At 45.1% G+C, this 27118-nt stretch overlaps 1 protein-coding gene across 1 annotated transcript; it reads left to right on the top strand.

Annotated features, from left to right (window-relative positions):
* The first annotated feature begins 5163 nt into the window (after positions 1-5163).
* On the top strand, positions 5164-5736 carry LOC127692809 (probable E3 SUMO-protein ligase RNF212). Its single transcript, XM_052193407.1, is given in 1 exon segment — positions 5164-5736. A coding segment is annotated over 1 exon segment (573 nt).
* Positions 5737-27118: the final 21382 nt, after the last annotated feature.

Below are 27118 nucleotides of genomic sequence, written 5' to 3'. Positions count from 1 at the left end.
GGGGGGAAAAGGAGACCCTCTGGGGCTTGTTGGTCTCTAGTCTAGCTGAGGTGATGCGTTCTCAGTTCAGTGTGACTGTCTCAGAGAATTAGGTGGGGAGCCATCAGGAAGACACTCAATGCCACACATGATGCAGACACACAAATATGCACATATAAGTATGTACACACATACACACACACACACACACACAGAGAGAGAGAGAGAGAGAGAGAGAGAGAGAGAGAGAGAAGTTAAGTGCTAACAATTTTTGAAAATAAAAGCTCTTTGATGTGTCTCCCCTCCTGGTAGGAACTGGTGTCTCCTGGCAAATAGTAAGTCAACCATAAATTCCAAACCACCAACCACCTGCAAGTCCACCAAGCGCCATGCTAGCCATGCAGCTGACACGAGCAAGCAGCACTGGGCTCCAGAGGATGTGGGCAACTCAAGCGCCTTCTTCCATGGCCGGGGACGGATCTCTCTGCCTTCTTGTTCAAATATTCCAGACATTGCTCCCAAGACTTGATAATTATGACACCCATCTGGGAACCACTATGACACCATTGGGTACACCAGTGGCTCGAGGGGTGTCCCCAACACCACTTCTCTTTACTATGGTTTCATGGAATTCTGTTTTACTGAACAGAATTCAATCTGTTGCTTGAATAAGGTAGATTTGCAAAAATATTACTAGGCAAGGTTAATCTCAGCACTAGGAGGCTGGGTAGGAGATTCTCAAGTTCAAGGCTAGCCTGGGACACATAATGAGTTTGGTGCCAGCCTGAACTATAGTGTGAGACTCTGCCTTCTCCAATGGAGCTTAAAATGGAGCCCAGGAGTTTCGAGCTCTTGACCTTGACACTATATCCTCACCTAATAGCTAATTTCCAAAGTGTAGATTTTAGAACCTGTAACGTGTGGGATGGATCTGAAGCGCATCCCAGAGTAGTGGGAATGTTGAGCTAAGACATAGAACTTCCTCAGCTGGACTCAAGAAGACTTCTTCTCATTGTTATTCTGCTCATTCTCAGGCTATTGGAGGGTGGCTGGCGGAGAGGGGTGAACAGGTAGGAGGGGCCTGCCACATGGGTGTCTAAGGTGTGTCATATGAAATGCAGTCAAGTAGATTCCTACTCCACTTGCCCCCCCCCCACACACACACACATAATACCTTGCTTCTCTTCCATTATCTTCCATCTTTTCAGAAAAGGAAACAATCCTGGTTAGGGTGGGTTTTTTTGTTTGTTTTTTGTTTTTTGTTTTTAAACAAAGGCTTGAATCTTGAGAGAAAATGGAACCTTAGTTGAGAAAATGCCCCCAGCCTATTGACCTGTGGATCCTTTTCTTCATTAATGAGTGATGTGGAAGGGCCTATCCTACTGTGAGTGGCAAGCGGCCCTGGGTACTATAAGAAAGCAGGCAGATCAAGTAAGTCATGAAGAACAAACTAGTAAGAAATACTCCCCTCCCCCCAACCGCCTGTAGTCTCTTCTTCAAAGCCTGCTTCCAGGCTCTTGCCTTGAATTCCTACGTTGGCTTCCCTCAAAGGATGGTCACCCAGGGTATGTAAGCCAAATAAACCCTTTTCTCCCCAAGTTTGCTTATGATCCTGGTTTTGTCACAGCAATAGAAACCCTGAATTTGCCCAATCGTTGATGTTTTCTACTTTTGTTACAATGCCTTTTGCTCCCAAGCATGTGCCTCCATACAACCTTAGGATCAGTTGACTGAGGTAGAAACAATGAGAACCTCGCTTACCGATGGTTGCACAAGACATACAGGCACCACCCAGAAGCAACAGCTGCAGTGTTACAACCTTTTCCTGGGACAACCCCGAAAGACATCAGTGAAGGGAAATCTTCACAGTGGCCAGAGCTTCCGGCAGAACACATGGTAGTGTGATATTTTTGGAAGAAGAAAGGGCCAGATGTTCCATTGTTCACTGATTCATGGACTGTAACCAATGGATTGGCTGGTGGGTCAGAGACTTGGAAAGAGCATAATTAGAAAATTGATGAGAAAGACATCTGGAGAAGAAGGATATGGTTAGATATCCTCCAAATGGGCAAAGGACATGAAGATACTTGTGTCCCCATAAATGATCACTGAAAGGTGACTTCAGCAGAGGAGGAATTCAGTAATCAAGTGGATAAGATGGCCTTGGGCAATCAGCCTCTCTCCCCAGCCATGCCTGTCATTGCCCAGTGGGCTATGAACAAAGTAGTCATGGTGGCAGAGATGGAGGCTTGTGTGGGTCAACAACATGGACTTCCACTCATCAAGACCATCCTAGCTACAGCTGCTACTGAGTACCAGATTTGCCAGTAGCAGATACCAACACTGAACCCAGATATGACACTTTCCTGGGGCGACATATTACAGAAACCAAGATCCTCCAAGGGGAAGCTCAGTCCAAAGCCTTGAGTGCTATCTTTCTTGACTTCCTTCTTTTCTCTCCTGCTTCTTCTCCCCTCCCCCCACTTCTATCCAGTCCTTCAGCATATCCTACCTCACAGGGGAGCCTGGTCTCATGCACCTTTAGTGCCTGACTTCACTGTTACCCTGCATCAAGTCCCCACCACATCTTACCCAGTTCCTTTTCCTTGTACTGTCTCCATCCTCAACCCTCCAGTCTTCTCCCCACATGGCTGCATGATGTCTCGTTCTCCCACAAGAGCCTGACCATGTCAAGATCTATTTCAAAGGTCCGTGACTCCTTATCAAACTCACAATCACTTTCCAGAAGCCTGCTAAGCCCTCTCCAGCAAGTTCCAAGCCCCTTTCCCCCTTTTTTCTGGTCTACCTCTTTTCTGTCCCAGGCCCCTTGGCTGTGCTGGTGACTCTAGGCACATATCTCAGGACCTTGGCATCTACTATATCCTCCTATCATGCCACCCTCCTCCTCATGCAACCTCTCTCCCACCTGTCCACGCAACTCCTTACTTCCTGAGCCACCACAGAGAACCCAGAAGCTCATTGGCTTGCACAAAGTTCTGTAACATCAAAGCTCAGGTTGGCTGTGCCCAAGGTTTCCCATTAAATTGAACTGTGCCCTCGGTCACTGGTCATTGACCATCTTGTCCAGGAAAGACTGTCCACCTCTGAGTGAGTGGCACCACTTAAGGTTTCTTCCTCACTCTTTCCCAGAAGTAAAATGCTTGGTCACACTAGAACTGAAGTTACAGGTGGTTATGAGCCACCATGGAGGTGCTGGCCATCAAACCCAGGTCCTCTGGAAGGGCAGCAAGTGCTCTTCATCACTGGTCTGTCTCTCCAGCCCCCAAAGTCAACAGGTTTTGAGGAAGATTGGAGTGCACGGGGAAGAGTCCCAGTTTCCAGTATCATCTGGGGAACTGTATCAGTGAGTACAGCCCAAGAGTCAAGTTCGTTATCTGAACGAAGTGTCAGAGCACCTACCACAAGCTACTTGTTTCTCTCTGGCTCTCAGGGCTTCTGAGAAATCCCCTTTGGTTGGTGTCACAGCTCTGTGGCTTAGAGGCAGCCCTCACACGCCCTTCTCCAGCAGGGCTCTGCTGTCAGAAATAATGAATAGGCGGTTGGGCGAGGAGCAAGTTTATTTGGTTAAGTGCTGGAGTCCCTAAGAGCTGGAGTGCAGATGACAAAGTGCTACCCTCTGCCTGGGGGCAAGGTCTTTGGCTGAGGGCGGCCTTGGCTACGTTAATAAAGTGTATTCAGGAAGATGACTCTCCAGACAGGGACAGGAAGAGGTCAACTGAGAGCTTCAGAGGCAGCAAAGCATGCCAAAAAGTCACTATTGAACGATCCCTGAAAAGCCCAAATGTGTTTTTATAACCACCAAAAGGGGGAAGTACTGCTTCTAAAACACAAATCAATAATACATCATTCTCAGTCAATCGATACATAGCAAAATCCAGAGGTGGGGAGGTATCAGAAGTGAGAGTTTTTATTCCCTGGAGCCACCAGGGGCCAGAGAGAACTGGGTACAGCTGGAAGGAGAGCTGGGGCTGAAAAGAACGGACAGGTGAGAGAAATAACGAACCAAGACAAAGTCCGCTGATGGAGGCCCAATGTGTAATGATTAAGTCTGAATTTAAAATGGGGGAGAAACCCCTCCCCTAATATGCCAGGATCTGGTCAGGAAAACAAGTTCAGTCGCTCAGTGGGTAGCTGGCTTCCAGCAGGAAGCTGCAGGTCTGGAAGAACAGACCTCACCTAGGTCGAAAGGCTCCACCCTAGGTGGGTGACTGTGGGGAAACAAGGTCGGAATTATCCCCCTCAAGGCTGTGGGGAGGGCACAGTTTCCATTGAAGGTTTCCATCCCCAGCTGGGGAAGCTGTCGCGCTTGCTCCCTGTGCAGATAGTTCTGCCCATTTCTTAGTAACATAGGCAACGGAGAGTGAAATTGAGAAACTCTTCTGAGTGTCCATGGGTGACCCAGTAGGGGGCTAGCCACCAAGCCCTTCTTAAAGCACAAAACAGAATTTGTATACCCGAAATACCGATGACCGAAATACCGATGAAATCCTGTGTCTTCATTTCGGATTTTGGCCTTATGTGATACTTGCGAGAACAAGGAAGAATTAATTCATGACGTTTAAGGACTTTCTCATACAGGAGATTCTGAAATTGAAGCTGAAACAGATTTCATGGACCGAAGTGAAGAAAGATCTTGCCAACTTACTTCTGAGATATTATGGGGAGAATCAAGCCTGGGATATGACCTTCAAAATCCTCCAGAAGATCAATAGGAAAGATCTCACCCAGAGGGCAACAGGAGAGACTGCTGTTCTAGGTACTGGTGCTGAAGCGGATTTTCTGGAGCAGTCTGGCACTTCCTCATTGAAGGAGTCAGCCTGGAGGAAGCCGGCTTTGTACTGGAAATTTGACTCCCTTGTAGAAGAGAGCCCTTTGCGACCACTGCCAGTGGCCCCAGTGACAAATAGTACACAGGATACAGAGGAGTCTGGCTCTGGAAATCCAACAGAAGCCAAGTTTGTCGACTTAGGTTTCTTGGGAGGTCTGGACGTTCCTGTATCAGAGCCACCCCTGTGTGTCTTTGAGCCTAGAGATCTCCTTCCTGCTGAGCCTACTGGAAACGCTGGAATGAGCGCAGGCGCAGAGCTGCCTTTCTAGGCTGAGCTGGGCACTGAGAAGTGCGTTTGTACCTCAGTGTCCTCGCTGGCCTCACGAGAGTCTCACATGGGTCCTCAGTGTAATCGCTGTTTCCAGCCGCTGCACAGGAAGTCATCCTTCATCCTGACCAGCTTCGGGTACTTCGACTTCTGCCTCCTCAAAGGTAAAAAGAATGAATCTGTGATCTGTGAAGATCCTTGTCAAACAGTTTTACTCTCAAAACATATTTCAGAATTTCAAGAAAAACACAGGAGGAAGTTAGTGGCTTTCTATCGAGAAAAGATTTCTCAGTTGGAGGAGTCCCTCAGAAAGTTAGTACTACAAATCTAGCAACTACAAAGTATGAGATCATCATAACAACCAGCTTTCAACACAATCAAAAATTCAGTTTCAACAAGGCCAAATGAATATCTCTTTCTACCTCCCAACTCTTCACTCCCTGACAGAATAGAGTCAATTGACCTGACTCCTCCAACAAGAAAGCCTGAGATGGCAGCAGGCCCTTCAACGATCTCTCTGATTAGTCCACCTCAGGCTGGATGTATAGGCAGTATCTCCTGCCGGGGACCCCAGCATCTCAGCTTGACCCCCAGCCCTGCAAGCATGAAAAAGGCTATCAGAATCCCATCTGGGATATAGTTAGCTGTCTGCCGGCAGGTCCAGGCTGAGAGGAGAGAACCCGGTCCAGTCAGGATGGTGAGTGTTGTGACTCCAGATTTCCTGCCATCCTCAGAATGACCACCTCGAGCTAGGAGTCTGTCAAAGCAGGAACTCGTTTTATTGAATCAGTCTCTGGTTTATATAGGGTTGAAGAAGGAGGTGGGTTTTAGATGACTTAGGTGGCTGCAAAGGGCATCAGAGGGTATGGGGTGACTGACAGGGCCAATAAAGTTCTTCTGCATCAGCATTAGGTAGGAAAAGGCAGACTTACGTGGGTCATGCTGAGTCACTCCAGTATGGAAGTGACCGAGACCGGTCTCTAAACTCGAGCAAAGGCTCAGGCTCCCTCACTAGGCCTCAGTATCTGGCCAAATAAGGCCCAATAGACCTGTATACTTGCAGACTCTAAGAGTAAGTGCACCTGAGCACAGAAGTGTGGGGGTGGGGCCCGGGGGCGGAGCCCTGGGGGCGAGGCTCTAGGCCACAGAGTTCTAACTCACATGACTGTCTGTTTTTATTCTACACAGAAGACCTGACCAGAAAGCTTGGCTCTGGGTGTATGTGCTCATCCACATTTAAACAAAGCAACATTTTATGTACATATATATATGAAATAAATATATATATATCTGTCTACATGATCACTAGCATTAAGAAGAAACATTTTACACATATAAATGTATACAGACACACATCTCTACATTTAGAATATATGTGTTTATGTATGCATATGTATATATGTACACACAGACAGATATATGGGGAAATGAATTTATTTATAGTTTCTTCACCTGTCTGTGGTGTCCATGATGATGTCACAACTCATAGAGAAACCAGAGTAAAGTCAGGAAACACACAGATGTATAGTCAACAGCCATGGAACCTTTGGGGCTGGCCTTTGTGCTTGGGGATTATTTTTTCTCCAAGTCTTAGAGGTTCTAGCCTCAGAGTCATTTCATCCTCCAGACTGGTAGATCCTTCAGGATCCTCATCCCAAGAGCCCCTTGTCTGTTCTGTGGGTCTGAGAAATTTGGGGAGCTGTACCACTGGTTATCCAGCTACCATTGAATTAACACCTGGGCTCCATTAAGAGCATCTGATGCACATCAGTGGGAAAAGGAGATACCACCTGTGCCCAGAAGACATACTGGTGAGCAGACCAGGAGCCAAGGGTGGGGGAGACCTACCCACCCTCTGTTTCTATTTGCATAAGGTAAAGAAGGACTCTCTGTGATTTCTTTAGCTCTCTGTTTTACCCAGGCATTCTTGACGCTTTCCCCTTGTCTCTGGGTGAACCTTTTTCTTCAGAGTCATGGTTGATTAAGTCATTTAATGAATTGGTCTCCTATTGTGGGGGACAGGTGGTCCCCTTGGTCATTCTCATCCCACTGTAAAGAAAGGGCCTCTTCCAAAAATTGAACAACAAAAGGCACTTAGAAAAAATGGTCCTCTAAGTTAGGATCACATTTATAACCCTAGCATCTGGGACAACGACAGAATTATCCCTATTTAAGGCTAGCTTGGGTTATATAGCAAGACTATCACCTCAAAAAAACTAACCACTAAGATCAAAAGGAGGGGCCATTCTGTTATGTTTTCCTGGAGTCCAATGTGGATATGACAGCTGGCACCTCAGGCTAAATGCTGCAGGACTGAGACAGACCTTAACAACAAGGTTGAAACTGATTTGTCTATAAAACAGGCTCCATTCTGTCAGGAGATCACATTTACAAGTCTTCTGCTGCAATCCCATTCCCAGAGAAAGCTTATTACTGCACACATAATAAATGGAAGTGGGGGATGGCGGGAAGTGGAAAACAAGCTAGGGATCATCTCAAAAGTTCCAGGTTAATGCTTTCCTAGAGTCTGATTCCTGTGAATTCTCGTCATCTGGAATGTCAAGAACAGCGTCTAACTATCAAATTGCCATTGTCTTCATTTTGCTTGTGGTGATAACATCTTTCAGGTGCTTTCCATGCCTGCAGCAGAACTGCAGACTGTGGAGACTACAGAAACAACTGCTTCTCTTCCTAGGAAGAGCACAAGCCTAGTTGACTACTTACTTTGTAGACGTACATTAAAATTCAGCTCAATTTCATATGTTCAGGAATACACGGTTGGGGTGGGGGGGGCATCTTTAAAATGGCCTCCGTATCACATGTATACACTGAAATCTTAGTCTTTTGTGAGTGCGTGCACACACTGTGTAAGTTTGGATTCATCTATGCCACATCATGTATGCAGAGGTCAGAGACAACGGTGGGGCCCACTTTCACCTACTACCTTAAAGAGAAAGGGTGGCTGGGTTGCTCACCCCTGCATACATCAGTTTAACCAGCCCACGAGATGCTAGGGACTTTCCTATCCCCCTTTCCACCTCTACCTGAAGTCACAGAAGCACTGGGACTTCAGATGGGAGCTACCACACCTGGTTTTTATGTGGATATGGGGATTAGAACTGAGGTCCTCACACTCTTTTTGGCAAGCACTTTCCCCGCTGAGCCCTCTCCCTGGTCCTTGAAATCCTATTTTCGTATTCATTCTGAAGTGGAGAAGAGTCAGAATCGGATGGCTGCTGATGGTTTCTGTCTGGCCTGGGTGTTCCCAGAGTCTTGGCACCTTGGTCAAAGAATTGAAGACACATGGTACAAACAGCAAAGTAGCAAGGAGTTCAAAAGTCCAGAGGGGAACGCACCAAAGGGAACAGCAGACCCTAAGCAAGCAAGAAGTTAAGGGGCATCTGGTCTGCAGTTCCACACAGGGGTCCCAGGTTTGCACGTGCCTTGTCGAGAAGGGGATCGGTATGTCTCAAGCTGGGTCCTAGGTTGTTGAACCTTCCCTACTTACCTGACCTCAAGATTCTTCTATAGTGACTGACAAGAGAGAGGTGGCCTGTATTCTCCAGCAAAACAGAGTACTTAGTAAGTCAGTGATCCGATGTAGTTGATTTTTTATGTTAAGACCAATAAACTTTTATAAAACCCGTATCAACAAAACATAGCCTATGCTCTAAGACAATAGTTGCTCATTTAGTCAGTTACATGTCAAACTTCCTTCGAAAGACTTTAGAAGAGACGGGTGCTCAAACTTGCATTTCTCTTAGGTTTTAGTTTTTGTAAGTAATTAAAGTTTAACCGAAAAACAAGAAATTATCTTGATATTATAAGTATCATTAGGGAGCACCAAGCTTGATGACCAAACTTTGATCCCTAAGACCCAAAATGGTAGAAAGAGAGAATGAGCTCTGGCCAGCTGTCCTCTGCCCTCCATTGCCACGGCACATGCGTGCCAGCCGTCCTCTACCCTCCATTGCCACAGCGCATGCGTAGACACACAACTGAAGACAAGCAAGCAGGAACTACAGGGATGGCTCAGTGATTGAGTTAAGGGCACTTACTGCTCTTCCAGGAGACCTAAGGTTGGCTCCCAGCATCCACATTGGATGGGCTCACCAACACCCGTAATCCAGGGGATCCCTCTCTGGCCTCCACAGGTTCTCATAAACACACGTGGATTATACTTATACGTACACAAAATTTTTAAAAAATAAATTAATATTTGTAAATACATAATTAATTAAATGTAATTTTAAAATTTAAAAATCTGTTTTCTTGGTCGCTGTGTTCTAAAATGCTGTCCTCGGGCTTGCAAATCAAACGCTTGACCCACTGAACCTCCTAGGTCTAGTCGAAACAACAGTTACAACCTCTCTAGAGTTCTGCTGCCATCTAGACTCTGAGTTCAGCCGGGTTTGTGGCTTCTGTGGCTTTTCCAACATTTATTGGGCAATCATGAATATTCATAGCTCTTCTTGATTGCAAACTATGGTACCACTCACAGAAGCAAGCACTGTACTTTCATTAAAAAATAAACCAAAGAGATTAAAAGGCCCCAAGTCTTTGGAGGTTTCCCTAAAAAAAAAAAAAAGATAAAGATAAAATGGAAAAGTGTAAGGAAGGCTGGAGAGTAGCACAGAACCCACCCACTGAGGCCCAGGAGCAAGCTCGTCCCTCCGCCCCCATTGATGCTGGCGGCAAGTCCCACCCACAGGCCTGATTGACAGGATGAGTGGGTGCAACTACTAATTCGGCTTGAAATAGCCTTTTAATTGATGGGCCTCTGCGTCAAAGCACAAAGGCGTGCTTCAGAAACAGATGATTCCCGAACGAACATAGACGCCTGACTATTTTGTAACTCAAATGTCAGATCAGTTTCCCTTATGCAAATTACAGGCTCTGGGGTAGTTAAAATTCAGGGACAGATAGGACCTTTTATCATCTTAAACCCTTCTCCCCTGAGGTTGGTCCCTCTAAGTGATTGGCCTCCGTTAGATTAAGGTGTACTGCCAGTCTTAGTTTTCAGATGTTCATCATCCCTTAAATAGTTGCTTTTAAACTCATCCAGAAGCCCATCTCGTGCTGATAATCAAGTGTTTGTAATATATCAACAATTTATGAATAACATGCTTAATAGACACGGATATATTATCTATTCACAGATTTTAAGAAACAAAGAATACTTGAGTTTATATTTGGCCAATGTTTTACTATTTTAATGGTTTACAGATGACTCCAATTTCCTTCATCTGGATGACACGTTTGTAAGCATTTATCGCATTCTATATTTATTTTAATATTTTTAGAAGATGTATTTATTTTTACTTTATGTGTATGAGTGTTTGTCTGCATATGTATCTGTGTACCATGTGCATGCAGGGCCCATAGAGGCAAAATAAAATAAGATAAAACAAAACAAAACAAAACAAACAAATGGTGTTGGATCCCCTGGCTCTGGATCATGATCTGCTGCTCTGTGGATGCTGGGAACTGAACCCAGGTCCTCTGCAAGAGTAGCCAATGCTCTTAACTGCTGAACCGTCTCTCCAGCCTCTACTTCATTTTTAACAGTTTTAGTCCTACCCATGAAATTTAATATATCCGACAAAGATAACCAATACCTCTCACTATTTCTTCACCAGGGGAGGACACCCTAAAGTTGCTGATCTTGAAATAGAACATAGGACAAAGCATGCGTTGAAGCAGACAAATCCAATTCAAATTATACTTACAACAAAAAGATGTGAGCTCAAGTCACCGGCTGTGTGGTCAAGCGTTGACACTCTCCAGCCTTATAAACTCAAATCTGAATTTTACATAGCAGTAACTTGATTTACCTAAGAAATTTTATGAACCTTTTTATCTTCCTTTCCCCCACCCCCACAAATACTCTGTCTTTTTGGTGTCTGTATTCCTGCCAGGACTGAATACCAATCCTAATAACAGGTTATCTTACCAGAAAAGAAAACCAGATAGGGAGAGAAAGAGCCAAAACCCTTCGATCAGACAAAACAATAACACACATTAATCTATGTGCACAAAACTAAAAAGGTGAAATTATCAGGGGAAAAGAAACAATAACATTAACAACAACAACAAAAAAAAATTGCTGGGCTGAAAAAAAAGAAGAAGCTGTCTACGCAGCTACACTTAGAGCGGTGGGCTGTCTTTTGCAAGCCCCACGTGGCAACAAGGAATCAGAAAGAAAGGAAACAAAAGAAAATGTCTTCGGGAGTTGCAAGCAGAAGCAACTCTTCCTGTTCCCCTGCAGATGGTGGGGCCCCACGCACCTGCTGCTCTAAGCCTCACCAACAATTCTGAGATTCCAAATTTTTTTGTCAAACAATAAGAACTCTGAAATGAATCGGAGGCTCACAAGAGGTCAGAAACTGACTAAACGTCAGAGACACCAGACCAGTGCGTGCAGCCAGCAAGGGTTCACCAGGAGAACAAGCTCCAGACCTGTGCATGTCAGAACCTTAGTCCTCCCGTTTTGTATCAAGTAGGAAGAGCCATCGACACTGACGAAAAGGGACAAGAACATCCTGGAGCCAAGCTGTATGCCACAGATACAGGGACTTCACCCCTTCCTTCTCCCCTTCCATCCAGGGCCTGTGAGCAGGAGGAAGATCTATGAACGTGGTGTTGAAAGGCACCAGCAGACACGGTCTCAAGCCAGCAATATTGGCCTGAGCCCTTCCTCTGTAGCCGCTCACCAGACCTTCCTCTGCCATCACTTCTCCTCCTTTCCTTCTGAGCTCTTTTCTGCTCTTTCCTTATGTTTGAGGTTCCTTGTGATAACATTAAGGCCAATTAATCAAATGTAATGTCCTTATCTTAAGGCTGCCTGATGAGCCACCTGCAGTTCTGTGTGGAACTTCAGCCCTTTGTAACAAAATGCCACAGGCAGACAGGTCAGGAATTTAGATGCCACATCTTCAAGGAGTTATTATTCTGTATATACAAGCCAAAGAGTACTACACAGAGACAATACATGTGCTCACGCACACGCGCACACACACACACACATGCACACACGCGCGCGCGCACACATACCTGCACACACACACAATGCGCCCATTTATACATACATAATACACCACCCCAACACACACACAATGCACACACTCACACACACACAAATTACACATTATTTTATTTTGTGTGCCTGTGAGGGGCTAGAGGCACACCGTGATGCACGCGTGGAGGTCAGAGGACAACTTGTGGAAGTCATTTCTCTCCTTCCACCATGTGGGCCCTGGGAATCTAACTCAGGTCATCAGGTTCCGCAGCAGGCCCCTTTCCCCAGAGAGCCATTCCTGGCCCAGAATAAGTACGTGCTGTGACACCTTCAATACACCAGAGTCTTAGTTAGGGTTGCTATTGCTGTGATGAAACACCGTGACCAAAATCAACTTGGAGAGAAGGGAGTTTATTTGGTTTTAAATTCCACATTGTAGTGTATCAGTGAAGGAAGCTGAGACAGAAACTCAAACAGTGCAGGAACCTGGAGGCAGAAGCTGATGCAGACGCCATGAAGGGTGCTGCTTACTTGTGTGTTCTTCATAGCTTGTTCAGCTTGCTTCCTTAATTAGAATGCAGAGCCACCAGCCCAGGGGTGGCACCACATCGATCACTAATTAAGAAAATACCTCGAAACCAACCAACCAACCAAACAAACAAACAAACAAAGAAAACGCCCTACAGCCGGACCTTATGGAGACGTGTTCTCAGTTTAAGTTCCCTTCTTTCAGATAACTCTAGCTTGTGTCAAGTTGACACAACTAGCCAGCACTAGCCGTTCCCAGGGAAGAGAGGAGGCTGTGACTATACTGCTGACACCTGAGAAGTGAAACCAAGCCAGTTTTCCACCCTCACGGCTGACCACAGACTTGTTCCAGGTAATGGCATGCCGCTGTCCGTACCGGCGTCATTTCTACTCACCCACCCAGTGACAGCCTCTCCCTTCACACAGCTAAGTTGAGAAAATGAGAAAAGCCTGGACTAGGGATGAGGAGGCCAAGCCCCGTGGAAACCATCTCCCTGCTAGTAAGGAAAGAGACCGTGATGCTGCTTCAAGGCGCAAAGCCTCATATTTTCAAATGTGCATCAATGGTTTCCTAGGCTCCCCTCTCAGCTCGATTATTTATGTTCTGGTCTGTGTTTAGGCAACAGAAGGATCTTCAGTGACAACAAAATCTTGGCAAAGTACCACTTTCATTTTTAAGGTCTGTGTGTGTGTGTGTGTGTGTGTATGTGTGTGTGTGTGTGTGTGTGTGGTGTGTGTGGTGTGTGTGAAGTGGATTTTTCTGGTTGTATCGTGTGATGCGATCTCTCATGGTGTTTTGCTGGACCCCGGGGAGGACGCGTGATGTTTGGAGAGAGTATAAATGGACACTGATGGGGCAGCTCTTGCAGAGCTAGCCTTGCAACTCTTTGTTGGTCTCCTGCCTTCTCTGATTTTCACTTTGTTGAGAGAGGTGCAGCAGAGAACTTCTGGCTTTCTGGCTGACCCTGGTCGCTCCTGCTGACTCTTGCTGATTTTGCAGCAGAGGCCTGGCAGTTTCTGCTGGGTGGTGCCAGTGCTGCTGATTCACGGTTGGTATCCTGACTCTACCGAACTGGACTGCTGCTATCCTGACAAACAGAGATTGGAACCACCCCAAAGAACTACTTCTAAACAGGGCCACACCCCTTGTCCTATTGCCCTTCTTTTCTCTCATACCTTTGGACAGTGGGCTAAAAGTAGGTTTTTTAAAAATTAAGCCTGTTTTGTGTGTGTGTGTGTGTGTGTGTGTGTGTGTGTGTGTGTGTGTGTGTGTGTTGATTGCTTTATGTGTGCAAACACTCCAGTAAACCACAGAGGGCATTGCATCCCCTGGATCAGAAGTTACAAGTGGTCGTGAGATGCTTGATGGGGGTGCTGAGAACCAGAACCAAGCTCCAGTTGCTCTTAATGACTGAGCCCTATCTCCAGCCCCCAGGTACTACTTTCCTGTTTGTTTGTTAAGGCAGGGTCTCACTGTAGGGCCTTGGATAGCCTGGAACTCACTATGTAGATCAGAAGGCCTTCAAATTCAGTGGCCTACCTGCCTTGGCCTTCCGCATACTGGGATTAAAGGCATTCAGCATCACAGCTATGACACATAGCTCGATAGAACAGCACAACCCACAGGATTTGATATTTTCTGTTGCTCAGAGTGTTTAAAATGCAAAAAAAAGTGTCATGAAAAAAAAAAAAAACCCAACTCCCTGCAGGATCCCCTGAGCAGTAACAGTGGCTTCTTCCACAGCCAACACTCCTTGTTGCACCGTCTTTGAGACAGGTATGAGTGTCTGGCGGAAGATTTGTCTTCTGTGTTTGATCATCTTGTAATCTCGGTGGATAACAAGGTGCTAAGATTCCAGTGTGACTCGCACCAATTATCTTTTCTGGGTGGCCCACATCAGATCAATGGAAAGCACTTAGAGGATTGTTTGAACACTGTAGGATGTAGGGCAGAAGAGACAGCTCAGTGGGTGTGAGCATTTGCTGCCCTTGCAGAGGACCTGGATTCAGTTCCAAGCATGGCAGCTTGTGACCATTTGTAATTCCAGCTCCAAGGATTTCCATTGTGTTCCTCTGGCTTCCTTGGGTACCAGGCATACATGTGATGAACATACATATACACAGATACTAACACAAGCACATAAAATAAAAATAAGTTTATCTTAAAAACACATAAAGTCATAGAATGTGTTATTGCTCAGGCATGGGAAAGGTAGAGGGTCAGGTGATCCTCGTGGGAAATGGGTGGTTTGTTACCCACCGTTGAGGTGCGGTATGCCATGCTATGCAGGGACACAAGGGGGCGCCACCATCAGCAGGGCATCAGGAGGCAGAAAGAGTGGAAAATAATGTGTTATCAAGGGAAAGAAAATCTGAGGCAAGTTAAATGTAAGATGGTCTAGTTTAACTTCCTCAGGCTCCCGATGTAAGCCATGTCCCCAGCCGTCTGTTGCCTGGCCTGGGCTCCACAGAATGGGAGACGTTTGCTGGACTGGGAGAAATGGACATGGATGGGGGTTGGGACTTTTGAATGCCTTGTAGGTCGAAGGCACATTCCCATGAGAAGTGTTAACTACATGCTAGAACCAGGTACCTAGGAAGAAGAGCTTGCTCCCAAATCAGCAAGGCCCAAAGATGTCAAGCATCACAAAGTACAGAAGACAAAATAATCTCTGCACTCTGCAAGAGGAGTTCAAGGATAGCCTGAGCTACATAGTAAATTTGAGGCCAGCCTGGGCTACATCTTGTCTTCTAATAGGCAAGACCCAAAACGCAAGATGAAGATGTGTGGAGCTTCTCATCCCTAGCCTGGCTTCCTCTGTGGCAGCTCTGGGCTCCCCAGAGCCTCCTATGGATCCCTCGGGCACAGAAAACACCTCTGAATTGGCAGAGTGGCCTCGTGAGACTACATGGAGTTATCCCCGCTGCCCCCACAGAGAATTACCATTAAGTTAGACAGGCATGACCACGGTCACAATGTGCATCTGTGTGCTTCTGTATCTTCAAAGCAGTCAACTCGGCTCTTCCCCCCGCCACCCCCCCCCACACACACACACAAACACACAATTTTTTTTCAAGGCTTCCTTTTAAGAATCAAGACTTTGAAGAGCCAACTTTGTGTGTTCTTTGGTATACAGCACCTATCATATTGGAAAGTCTTGGTAAATTTCAGTTTTTGTTGTTGTTACTATAGACCTAGAAGCAAAGCTATAAGAAAACATAGGAAGTGGGATTTGTGTGCAGCCACCCCACTGCCAATCTGTGATAGCTTCCTGAACCCATCCTTGATGACAGAGTTCACACTTTATTCAGAAAATGTGTGTGTGTGTGTGTGTGTGAAAATATATGAAAAGGACTATACAGAATGCACACAAGCTTGAAAACATTACAAAGGGGAAAACACCAGACACAAAAGCCCACAGTCTACATGATTCTGTTTCAGAAGTGCCGAGGCTCTACAGACTGGACGAAAGTAGAGGCTGGCAGTGGCTAGGAGTAAGGACTGAAGAGAGCTTTGTCATCAGAACGCAGACTTCCTTTGGGGATAGGGACATTGTTAATGGCTCCAAAGGTTGAGGAGGTATCTCTGAACTGAGCTTTAAGTTGGGGCTTTATGTCATGAGAAGAAAGAGAGAATCCAAATGTGGGATCGATGTCTCTCTCTGTGTGGTGGGAGGGAGACATATGATGCAGTCCTTGGAACTGTCCTGTGACAGGGACAGGCCTGGGGCTCAGGGAGATGCCCTTGAGCAGCATGGCTCAGTTGTGGTACAGCAAGCACGAGGGCCCGGGTACGAGGTCTACAGTACCCCACGAGGAGCAGGCATTGCTAGTGTGGTCCTCCTCCATTCAGACCTCTGCCTAATTCTATTTCCAGTGGACACCTCAATAAAACCCTGTGGCTTGATTGCCCCTGGGATCCTCAAAGGGCACATTGCTTCCTTCCTGTCTCCTTCAGAAATCCCCCATCACACAGCAGAAGCAAAGGACAGGCTTGACTCCACCTCCGTCCCAGAAGGGAGAAGCCAGCTTGGTTCCTGGGTAACAACAGAGCTGTTTCCCCGGAGGCTTGTGACCCTTCTGAGGTACAAATCTACCTCCAGCAACCATGGAGGAAGCAATCCTTGTGGCCAGGATTTTGACAGGCCTGGTTCTCTGCAGGGTGGACCGAGACCAGCCACCATCTACACCAGAGGTCCCGGTTGAGGACCAAGACTGCTTTGACTGTTTGACATTCACGAAAAAAAAATAGTTTTATGACATTTAAATTTGGAAATAAAAATTAAGCTTGCAACAGGAAGATCAGAATCCTTTAGAAGAGGAAGAATAAAAGATTTGATCCCACGGGAATCCACAAGAAAGGGTTTTCAGTAAAGATCTTAGTCAGGAGGAAGGAAAGGGACACAGATTACACAGAGACTAGAAGGGGCCATGTGTGGCAGAACATGATCCGAATCCCAGACCTAGAGAGACAGTGGCCAGAGGGCTAGGAGATCCGGGCTTACCTCTAGCTTTGTAGTACGTTTGAGGCCAGCCTGGGCTATATGAGATCTTGTGTCAAAATAATAAACTAAAGGCATTAGAAGGAGCTGCCTTGGTTGTGTTTTCCTGTTGCTGCGATAAAGCAACGTAAGGGAGAAGGGCTTTATTGGAAGAACTGACCAATCCATCAGTTCTGAGAAGTCAAGGTAGCAGAAACTTAGAGCAGTTGATCACATGGCATACACAATCAAGGGCAGAGAGTAGTGAATTAACACAAGCGCTTCACATAGTGAGCAGGTCTTCCCATAGTTACCATAATTAAGATAGCCCCTCACGGACATGCTTAGAGTCCCTTCTCCTATGCTATACTAGGCTAGGATACACTGACAATAAAACTACTACAGAAACCCCAGGAGTCACTTGCCCACCTGCAAAGACACACACACACACACACACACTTCCATAATACCTAAGGATCAACTACTTAGAGAAATAAGCATGTTTAATGGGACCTGAAATCTCTGCAGACATCATTATCCTTTTGGATTTTGACTCTGAGTCTGCACTATTTTCTGCAATGAAGTATTGTTTTCCAAATAAGAAGACAGAGCTTGCTCTTTAACACACTTTTAAGTTCACACTACATTGTAAGAGGAAGTTCTCAAAGACAAAGAAGCTTTCCTACTTCCTCTCAGATTTTTAAGCTTCCCCTGGTGCCTGAAACAGTCCAGGGTACCATGGAGTGTTTTCCTGGCACCTTTAGGTGGCGATTATTCTCCTGAATTCCCAGGCAGTCACTGCCTCCCTTAGTGGCCCCACCGGTAGTTTATCACCTGTGGCTCTGACTGAAATGGCTGCCAGTCTGTTGCCAAAAGTGACAGTTTTCAGCTTGTTGAGAGGCGTCTAGGAAAATGTGTGCCTTGGAGTTTGAAGCTACTGTGGAGAATGAAGAACTAGCTTTGTCCTTGGCACTGAGGTACTTGAAGTTCAAGGTGTTTTCTTTGGTGGAGATTGTCAGGGATTCTGTGAACAATGCAGATGTCTTCTGCTTCATCTCCAATCAGGGGCTCTCCTCCCTGAGGAGTTCCTATGAGTTGTTTTGTTTTGCCACAGAAGCTGCCCAGGAGTTTACTGCAAGCAAAACCAGCTCCACCCCACAGAAACCCAGAGGAGAGGGGCTTGACTGCCAAGTGGATTATGTTTCCCTCAAAGCTTTTACTCCAGTTTTAATTTTTTAAAGCAAATGTGTGTATGGTATATGTGGTTTATGTATGTTTTTCATATAATATATGTATGTATATATATATGTGTATGGTATATGTGGTTGTATGTATGTTTTGCATGTGTGTATATGGTATACGTGGTTGTATGTATATTTTGCATGTATGTGTATGTGAGGGGGCACACATGGATATAGAGTGCATGTATTCATATGTATATGCATGTGTGTACAAGCAGACACCCAAAGTTGATGTTCAGTATCTTCTTTCATTGCTTTCCCCTCTATTCCTTGAGGCAGGGCCTGCCAATTGAACCCAGATCTCATCAATTGGTTTGTCTACCCTACTAGCTTGTCAGGAGACTCTCATGGCTATGCTGGGATTGCAGATGGACTACCACACCTGCCCAGCATTTACATGAGTGCTGTGGATCTGAACTCTGGTCCCCATGTTTTTATAGCAAAGGGTTTGCTCGTTGAGCCATCTCCTTATCCCTAAAACGGTGTAGATTCCATGAAGACCTAAAGTTTATTCCATTTGAATAAAGATCTTCCCTCTTGAGGTTTTCTGGGTTTCCCACCCACTGCTCTTCTCCACAGTAGATATCCCAACCACACTGGCTCCATCTCCTAGTATATTGCACAAGCACAGCTTGTATAATGCTCTTTGAATTTCCACCTTCATGCCTGGGATAGGCCAGGACCTTGATGTCACCTCCTGACTCAGGATAGAGGCTCAGCTGAATAAGAGTAGGCCTGGCTTTGTATTGCTCCAACCAAATGCCCATAACTTGTTAACATAAGAAGCAAGAAGTCTGAGGACATGATACAGGCATCTGTTCTTCCTCCTCTAAGGGCCTCTCTGCTGCACTGTATCTCAGTGAACACACCTCATACTGAGGTAGGGCAAGCTGATAGACCCCTGGGGTGACCTGAAACAAGTATGCTTGAAGTTCAAGTATAATCCTTTGTAGGGGAAAAGAACCCATCTTCATTCACCAAAATCCCCAATTCTAATTTTTTTCTTGAGCCATTTGGAATCCAAGCACTGTAATGGTTAATGCTGATTGTCAACTTGACAGAATCCAGAACCACCTGAGAGCTGGGTCTTTAGGCATGTCTGTGGGTGGTCATCTTGATTACATTAATTGAAGTGGGAAACCTGCCCACTGTGGGCGGCACCATTCCCTGGCTCAGATCCTGGACTGATAAAGAGAGCTGAGGAGCAAACGTCACTCTCTTTTTTGAGCAAGATCCTGCCACCTTGACCTCCCTACCATGATGGATCCCAGCACTCAGCAAGCAGAGAGAGACATGATTCATCTTTGATGGCAATCTGGCTAGCTGGGGGGCTGATTGGTGGGCTCTAGTTCAACTGATAGATCCTGGCTTTCTGATAAGAAGAAGAACAGAAATGGAAGACACTAGATATAAACTTTTGGTCTTGAATTGTGGGTTTAAAATAAACCCTTTCTCCCTTAAGTTGATTTTTCCTAGGTATTTTATCACAACGATAGGGAAAAAATCAGGCCAAGCACCTCCCATGTTAGCACAAGAAGCTAATCTAGAACTGACCGGCAGCCTCTGTAGTGACTTCTGCATGTCCACGCAGGAGCAGAAGTCCTTCTTAGTGCACCATCTCAATACTAAATGCCAAAGGATCATTGACTTAAAACAGTCCAAACACACTTAAATACTTGTGAAATAGAAACTGGCGCTTTTATGGCCTGATTCTTCTTGTTCAATAATGATTAACATTCATTTAAGCAGAAGTCGAAGTTCAAATATTGGCAACCTGTACATCTTCTTTCTTCTGTCGTTCTTGTACAGCCCAGTTCCCCTTGCACAATTCAGAGGACCTGCAACTCTACCCCAAGCAAATGCCCCGCCTCCCCCACATCTTATTGCAACCGATGTCATAAGAGCTGTGACCATGCAGACACCTCCCCCGGGAGCCTCATTCCTGAACAATGACTCCCACAAAGGTCCAAGCTCAGTTCTAAAATTAGAATTAGGCATGATGAATTAGATCAAGGTTTGGCAAAGAAGTGATTTCTGTCTCCCGATTTCAACTCTCCAAATAAACAAAGAAGCCACCCAAAGGCATGTGATTCTTTCTTGGCAAGACTGCCCGCCCGGGTCACTGGCCATGCTTTTGAATCAGAGGTAGCATCCGGTCCTCAGCCAGCTGGGTTTCCCCAGTGCAACACCCACGGCCCGACTTAATGATTAACCATTATCCATTCCTCCTCCTCTGACCACCAGCCCTCTTTAGTGAGGTCCAGAGTTATCCAACAGATGCTGGCCTTGAGGCTGATGATGTGAAACCCAGATAAGAAGAATACTCCTGAAGAGAAGGAAGTTAATTGGTTTGACAATGAGGGAGGTCAGGTACATGTGGTACAGGGACATTGTTAAGTTCATAACACCCCCAAGGGAAGTGTCCAAAGGGATTAGAGAGCAGAAACGCTTGGCTGAAGAGACAGTGCCAAGGTGCATGTCTATTCTCCCATGCAGAATGAGCTAGTTTCTGAGAATGTTCATAGGTCTTAGGGATAAGGAACTCTAAGGCACACAAAGCCTTTGTGGCCTTCTCGTGCATGCTTGCTGTGGCAGAACTTAGATGCGGACTGTCAGGTTGGGTGAGTAGGCTCCACAGTACAGAGATACTGTGAGCACTCAGGAAAGGCTGGCACTGGGGAGGTGGCTCAGCTAATAAAGCACTTGTTGCCTAAGTATGCGGTCCTGAGTTCAGCTCTCCAGCATACAAAAATTGAAAGCCAAGCACTCTAGTTTGCATTGTATTGCTGTGAAAAACACCATGACCAAAAACTACTTGGGGAAAAAAGGGTTTGTTTCATCTTTACAGCTTATAGGGCAATTGGAACAGGAATTCAAGCAGGAACCTGGAGGCAGGAACTGGAACAGAGGCCATGGGGAAACACTGGCTGCTGATTGGCTTGCCCTCTAAGGCTTGCTTTGCTTGCTTTCTTATACCACTCAAGGCTACCAACTCAAGGGTGACACCACCCACAATGGACCGGGCCTCCCATGTCAAATATTAATCAAGAAAACGTTCTATAGCCTCGCCCACAGGGCGATACAATGTGGGTAATTTCTCAAAAGTATGTGAGTGGTACACTAGATCTGGGGCAGATGTTGCTGAAGACTCTGCTTTCTGGGATCTTCTTTGGGACATGTCTTAGGGTTTTACTGCTGTGAACAGACACCATGACCAAGGCAACTCTTATAAAGGAAAACATTTCATTGGGGCTGGCTTACAGTTTCAGAAGTTGTTATCATGGTGAAAAGCATGGCGGCATGCAGGTAGACATGGTACTGGAGGGGACGAGAGTTTTACATCTTGATCCGCAGGGAGCAGAAGGGGACTGTCTGCTAGACTGGGCATAGTTTGATCATATATAAGACGTCAAAACCCAGCTCCAAAGGGACTCACTTCCTCCAACAAGGCCACACCTCTTCCAACAAGGCCACACCTTCTAATAGTGCCACTCCCTATGGCCAAGCATTCAAACACATGAGTCTATGGGGGCCAAACCTATTCAAACCACCACAGAAAAACTAACCAGCACACTGAGAGAACAGATGCCTATAATCCCAGTGCTAGGAAGGTGGAGACAGGCAGATACTAGGAGCTCACTGGTCAGCCATTCTATCTGGAACAGGAATCTCCTTTTCTCAAAATGTAAGATGCAGAGCAACTGAAAAGACACTTAATATCTACCTCTGGCCTACACACATATGTGCACCCTTGTATGTATACATGCACATACATCATATGTGTACACACACACAAAGACCAAAGAGATCATTACCAAAGATACTTACTTCAAAAGTTTGTCCTTGAATTAGCTGACTTCCAATTACCTCTGTCCTCTATATATTCATTCATTCATTCATTCATCATTATTCAAGTCGTTTCTTGAGTATTTATTATATGCCAGATGACATTTTACCAGTAACTTTTCTCCTGGAACTTATTACATTCTGAAATGAATATCTTACAGAGAATAAACTATCACATGAAATTAAGTTCAATTTATTGGGCAAAGTCACAGTGTAAAGTCAAATGCAGAAAGAGCTGCCATCCTTCATCTTTCCAGATAATAACTGGAACTCTGAATCTGAAAAATGTTTGCTCCCTTTTGTCTAACAGTATTTACATTTTCCAACAACAGAAGTCATCTCTAGGAACACTAATAGTCTTGATGTATTGGGGATGTTAGCATCATTTTACTTTGCCTTTCAACTGTTATGCAAATGACTTTCCTTTGCTCAAACTCTGTCTCTGAAGAGATGTGACTGAGCTGGATCTGAGGAGACTGGGTGAGGACATCCTCTATGATTTGAATTAGTGTCCCCAAAAGGCCTGGGTGTCAAAGATGTGGCCATAGTCCATGGTGATATAAGCGTGGAGTTCTAGGAGGTGGGACCTGGAATGAATATTAAGCCATCTGGAGTGCACCCTCGAAGGCAACTGCTTTCATCTGTTTTGGATCCAGAGTTTCAGTGCTGGGGAAAAAATTCTCTTTGGGGTCAGGGAGATAGTTAAGAGCTCAGTCTCCAGAACCCATGAAAAATGCTGGGGAGGGTACTGGGGAGATGGCTCAGAGGTTAAGAGCATTTGATGCTCTTCTAGTGGACCTGGATTCAGTTCCCAGCAATCACATCAAGTCGTTTACTGCTATCTGTCAACTCCAGTTCTGGAGGATTTAGCATGGATGACTCTGCTGACATCTTCATTCATGCACACATATGTACTTGCAAACACACACACACACATGCACACGCATACGCATACAGGCACACACACATACATGCACACACACATGCACACATACATGCATACATGCACATATACACACACGTGCATAATTTAAAACAACAAAAATTAATCTAAAAAATAAAAAGTGCTGGGCATGGTGGTGTCCACTATCATCCAAGAGATTCATACTTGGCCCCAGATATATAGCTATATTGAATATTATACAAATCACAAACATTTGATAATAATAAATCATAAAACAATTTATTCATGTTACACCAATTCTTTGGTATACATAGAGTTTTACCATTTGTCAACAAGGAAATAAAATCTACATACAAATTGAGATGCATGTGCTTATTTATTTTCACATAAAAAAAATTTAATCTTGGCTGAATGTTTGATACTGTAGGATACAGGGCCTCTTCAACGTTTCTCCTTGATAGATACTTTGATTTTACAACTGTAAATACTGAAAAGGGTTCCTTGAATAAATAATAAACACAATTGCAGAAGTATGTAATGGTCCCATCAGGAATTGCTGGGAATTCTGTCTTCCATGACCCAAATTAACTGAATGATATTGTTGAGGAAATTAAATTCAGAAATCAAACAGCGATTTTTAAAATTCAAGGTCTCTGACACAATGCTGCCAGAAGATGAACCAACTCAATGCATAGACACTGAGGAATAAGCACATGAAAATATTAGTCTTTGCCTTCTCTAGCTAAAGCATTTGCTTCTGAATGAGCAGAAATCTTGGTATATTCAGTAAAAACATGGCGCTCATGGCATGCGGGACTCACCAATCTCAGCAGAGGTTCTTCAGGCATGACGGCATGCACTGGGCCAGGTGTTCATATTCAGAACCAAGGCTCCAGTAAGGTCTGGTGATATATTGTGATGAGGCTGTCCAGAGACACCCTGGATTCACTGTGTGCTTCCTTTAGGAAAGGTCAGTGTATTTTCTGTTACTAGAAGAAAATATTTGAAACCGTAATTGGCAAAGGGCATCTGCCCTTTGACTGATTATCCAGGAGGCTGGAAAGCCTGAGAGATGGTGCTGGCATCTGCTTATCATCAGTCAGGGACTCCTTGCTGCACCACAAGGAAGTGCAGGTTACATGGTGAGACTGGGCAAGTGTATACACACTCACGGCTCTCGTCATCTTCTCTCGTAATGATGTATCTAGTCTCTCCCTTAATTCCAAATACCATCAATATCTGAATTTTGGGATAAAGTTTCAACACAAGTTAGAAGCATGAGCACTGGGGCAGTGGTTACCAATTATAACCCTCAGTCCAATAAATGGGCACTTGGCTCAATAGATGCCCAGTACCCCTATAGAAGGGTTTCATCCTAATACATGACTGTGGCAGGATTGGTTGGTCAGTCTTGCAGAAGACTTCTCAGGCAATGAAGACCGTGTCAGCAACCAGCAGCCAAACTTGCTACCATATTTTATTCATACCCTTAGAATAAAGCTATTGCTGGGTGACCTAACATGGGAGCATGCACTTGTAACCTTGGAAGGATCATAAGTTTAAGGTCAAACTTGGCTACACTGAGAGGCTTGGTCTTGGGGGAAAAAAGCCAATGAGATGGGTCAGTGTGTAAATGCACTTGCTACTAAACTCCATGATCTGAGTCTGAGGGACCTGAATGGTAGGAGAAGAGAACTGCCTCACCCAAGTTGTACTCAGATCTTCCCCCATGGCATGTGTGCACCTGCAAATATATAAACAATAAATACAAAGCAAATAAATAAGCAAGAGACACAATAAGTGATCAATCAATAACAATGATAAATTTTCAAAAATCGGTGTGAGAAACAAACAAACAAAAAATATTTTACTAGGAAGAACATTAAGGATGATTGTTGAGACCAAGTATGTAGTTAGTAACATAGTGATGTTAGTACTTGGACCCATTCATGTCTAAACCTGAGACCCTAAGCTCTTCCACAGTGGACTGATGATGTAGGTAGAATTGGGTGTTGTGTCTGCCCTGTGTTGCTTGAATTTGTCTGTGTTGTGCTTCTGTAAGATGAACTGAGAGTCTAGACATAAACCAAGGGAAAGGAAGATCTGCTTCATTCTTTCTTAATCCCTTCCAGCCGTCTTTCTTCTGCCTTCACCTTTTCTTCCTGTTTCTCATCATTCACATTCACATTCTTTCCCATCCAAACTTTCCCAGGCCAAGCGTGCACCACGGATCCAGGACCACCTCATCCACTCCCTAGGAATCATGCGGAACATTTGTCATCACTGTGTTTTCTGAGTTCACAGTGTTATAAGGTAGAGGCACCAACCTGCCCTCTTCTCTGTCAGAGTCAATCTTCTCTGTCTCACCCATCAGAGGAAAGAGTGGTACCCCAAACAGTCTGTGCTCGAGGAACTTGAGGTTCTAAGAGTGTAATGACTGTAGGGATGTGGGGTTTCCTTCTCTAATGTGCATCCTGCTCCCTGGGACAGACTCCTGTATTAGGTAAAAGTGTGCTGAGCTGACATAGAACAACTGCAAATAAAAAGAAAGAAAAACTGTACAGAGCCATATTGGGGCAGTCTTGCACTTGGTCAGAGTTTGACTTTGGTCAAGGTTAACTTCTCCCAGTTAGCCAGGACCCTGCTCCACCTAGGGTGGAGCGCTCGTAGTAAAGGTTAAGTTCATTGTTCCTCCAGGTATAGGGATTCCTGAATTAAACAGGTGACCCACCCAGCTGCCGGAGCAGTCAAGACGAAGACCTCCAAGAGAAGCTAGACAACTTCCACCGGAACTCAGCCTGGAGTCTGGGGGGAAGGGTTTTGCCCGAACTGTTAAAAGGTCTGGCGCCATTAAAGTTTACGGCTTTGATCAGTGAACATTGACTTGGCCGCACGTTCTTTTCGCCCCTCTTCCCTATGACCCCAAAATTCTCTCAACAGGTAACCCGGTTTACATGTGGCTGCAGGCAGCTACATATTGGCGCCTGAACGTGGGAAGACCTGGCACGAGAGAATTTCTTGAGGTAGCCCTATCCAGCGAAGCTTCGTGGAAAAGGTGAAAATTAATGGTATCCGCACGGTAAGCAACATAGAGGTCAAAGCTAGCGCTAGTGAATTCGTGTCTATTGTTGTGAGTGCAAGGAAGGGATACAGTTTTTCAAGCATACTGTGTGGACCCAGCGCAGGGATTGCTTGGGTTGATAGGATAGGGAAATATGGGGAAGGAATTTGGTAGGCATTTGCCCAAAACTCGTAAGAGCTGATTTCGGCGAAAAGAAAGGGGTTTTTAAAAATAGGCATATGTCCACAGCTTCTAAGAGCTGTTTAAAGAGGAAAATGGATGCAATTGCTTAACAAGCACGCTTAACTTTCTGTGTATCTTTCCGTGTTTGTCCCGGTGCACCGACTGTCTGTCTATGTGTATGTTTATGTCCTCTCTGTGTCTTTGTGTGAATGACTGTTTCATGTTAAAAAGAAAAATTGGTAAAGATTACATCTGCTGGTTGTAGGTACCTAACCTTTTGAGCTAGCCACAGTTTGTGTGGGGATTGATTCAAAGCCACGCTGCAGCAGCGTAGCTCACTCACCCAAGACAGAAACATGGCTGGGGAAAAAGCCGCTCTTAAAAGCCCAGAAACCTCGAGATTTGGGAAGACTTTGGTTTGGCTTGTGAAATTCATGTAGTCGCTTTATACTTGTTTCTAATTGGTTTTAATGATATAAGGCTTTACATTTCTTGACTAAAGAGTTATAAATTAATTGGTTATTATGTAAAAGGTATAGTGTTATTAAGAAAAGGTTAGTTTAAAACTGGTGATTCAGTGTTAGAGCTATCTTAACTAACTACACGTGGCCTAACGCCACTCATGCCTTGTTCTTGTTTATAATTGGATTTAAAGGTATATTTTGCATGACTTGACTATAGAGTATTGGCTTAAGTCACTGGACATGATTTAAAAGGTATAATGTTATTAACAAATGTTAGGTGAAAGCTGGTAGTTTAG

The sequence above is a fragment of the Apodemus sylvaticus genome, chromosome 9, assembly GCF_947179515.1.
Source record: "Apodemus sylvaticus chromosome 9, mApoSyl1.1, whole genome shotgun sequence".
In the NCBI taxonomy this organism is placed as follows: Eukaryota; Metazoa; Chordata; class Mammalia; order Rodentia; family Muridae; genus Apodemus; species Apodemus sylvaticus.
Note: the sequence above shows the minus strand (reverse complement) of the source record. Positions and strands in the feature narration are given on the sequence as shown.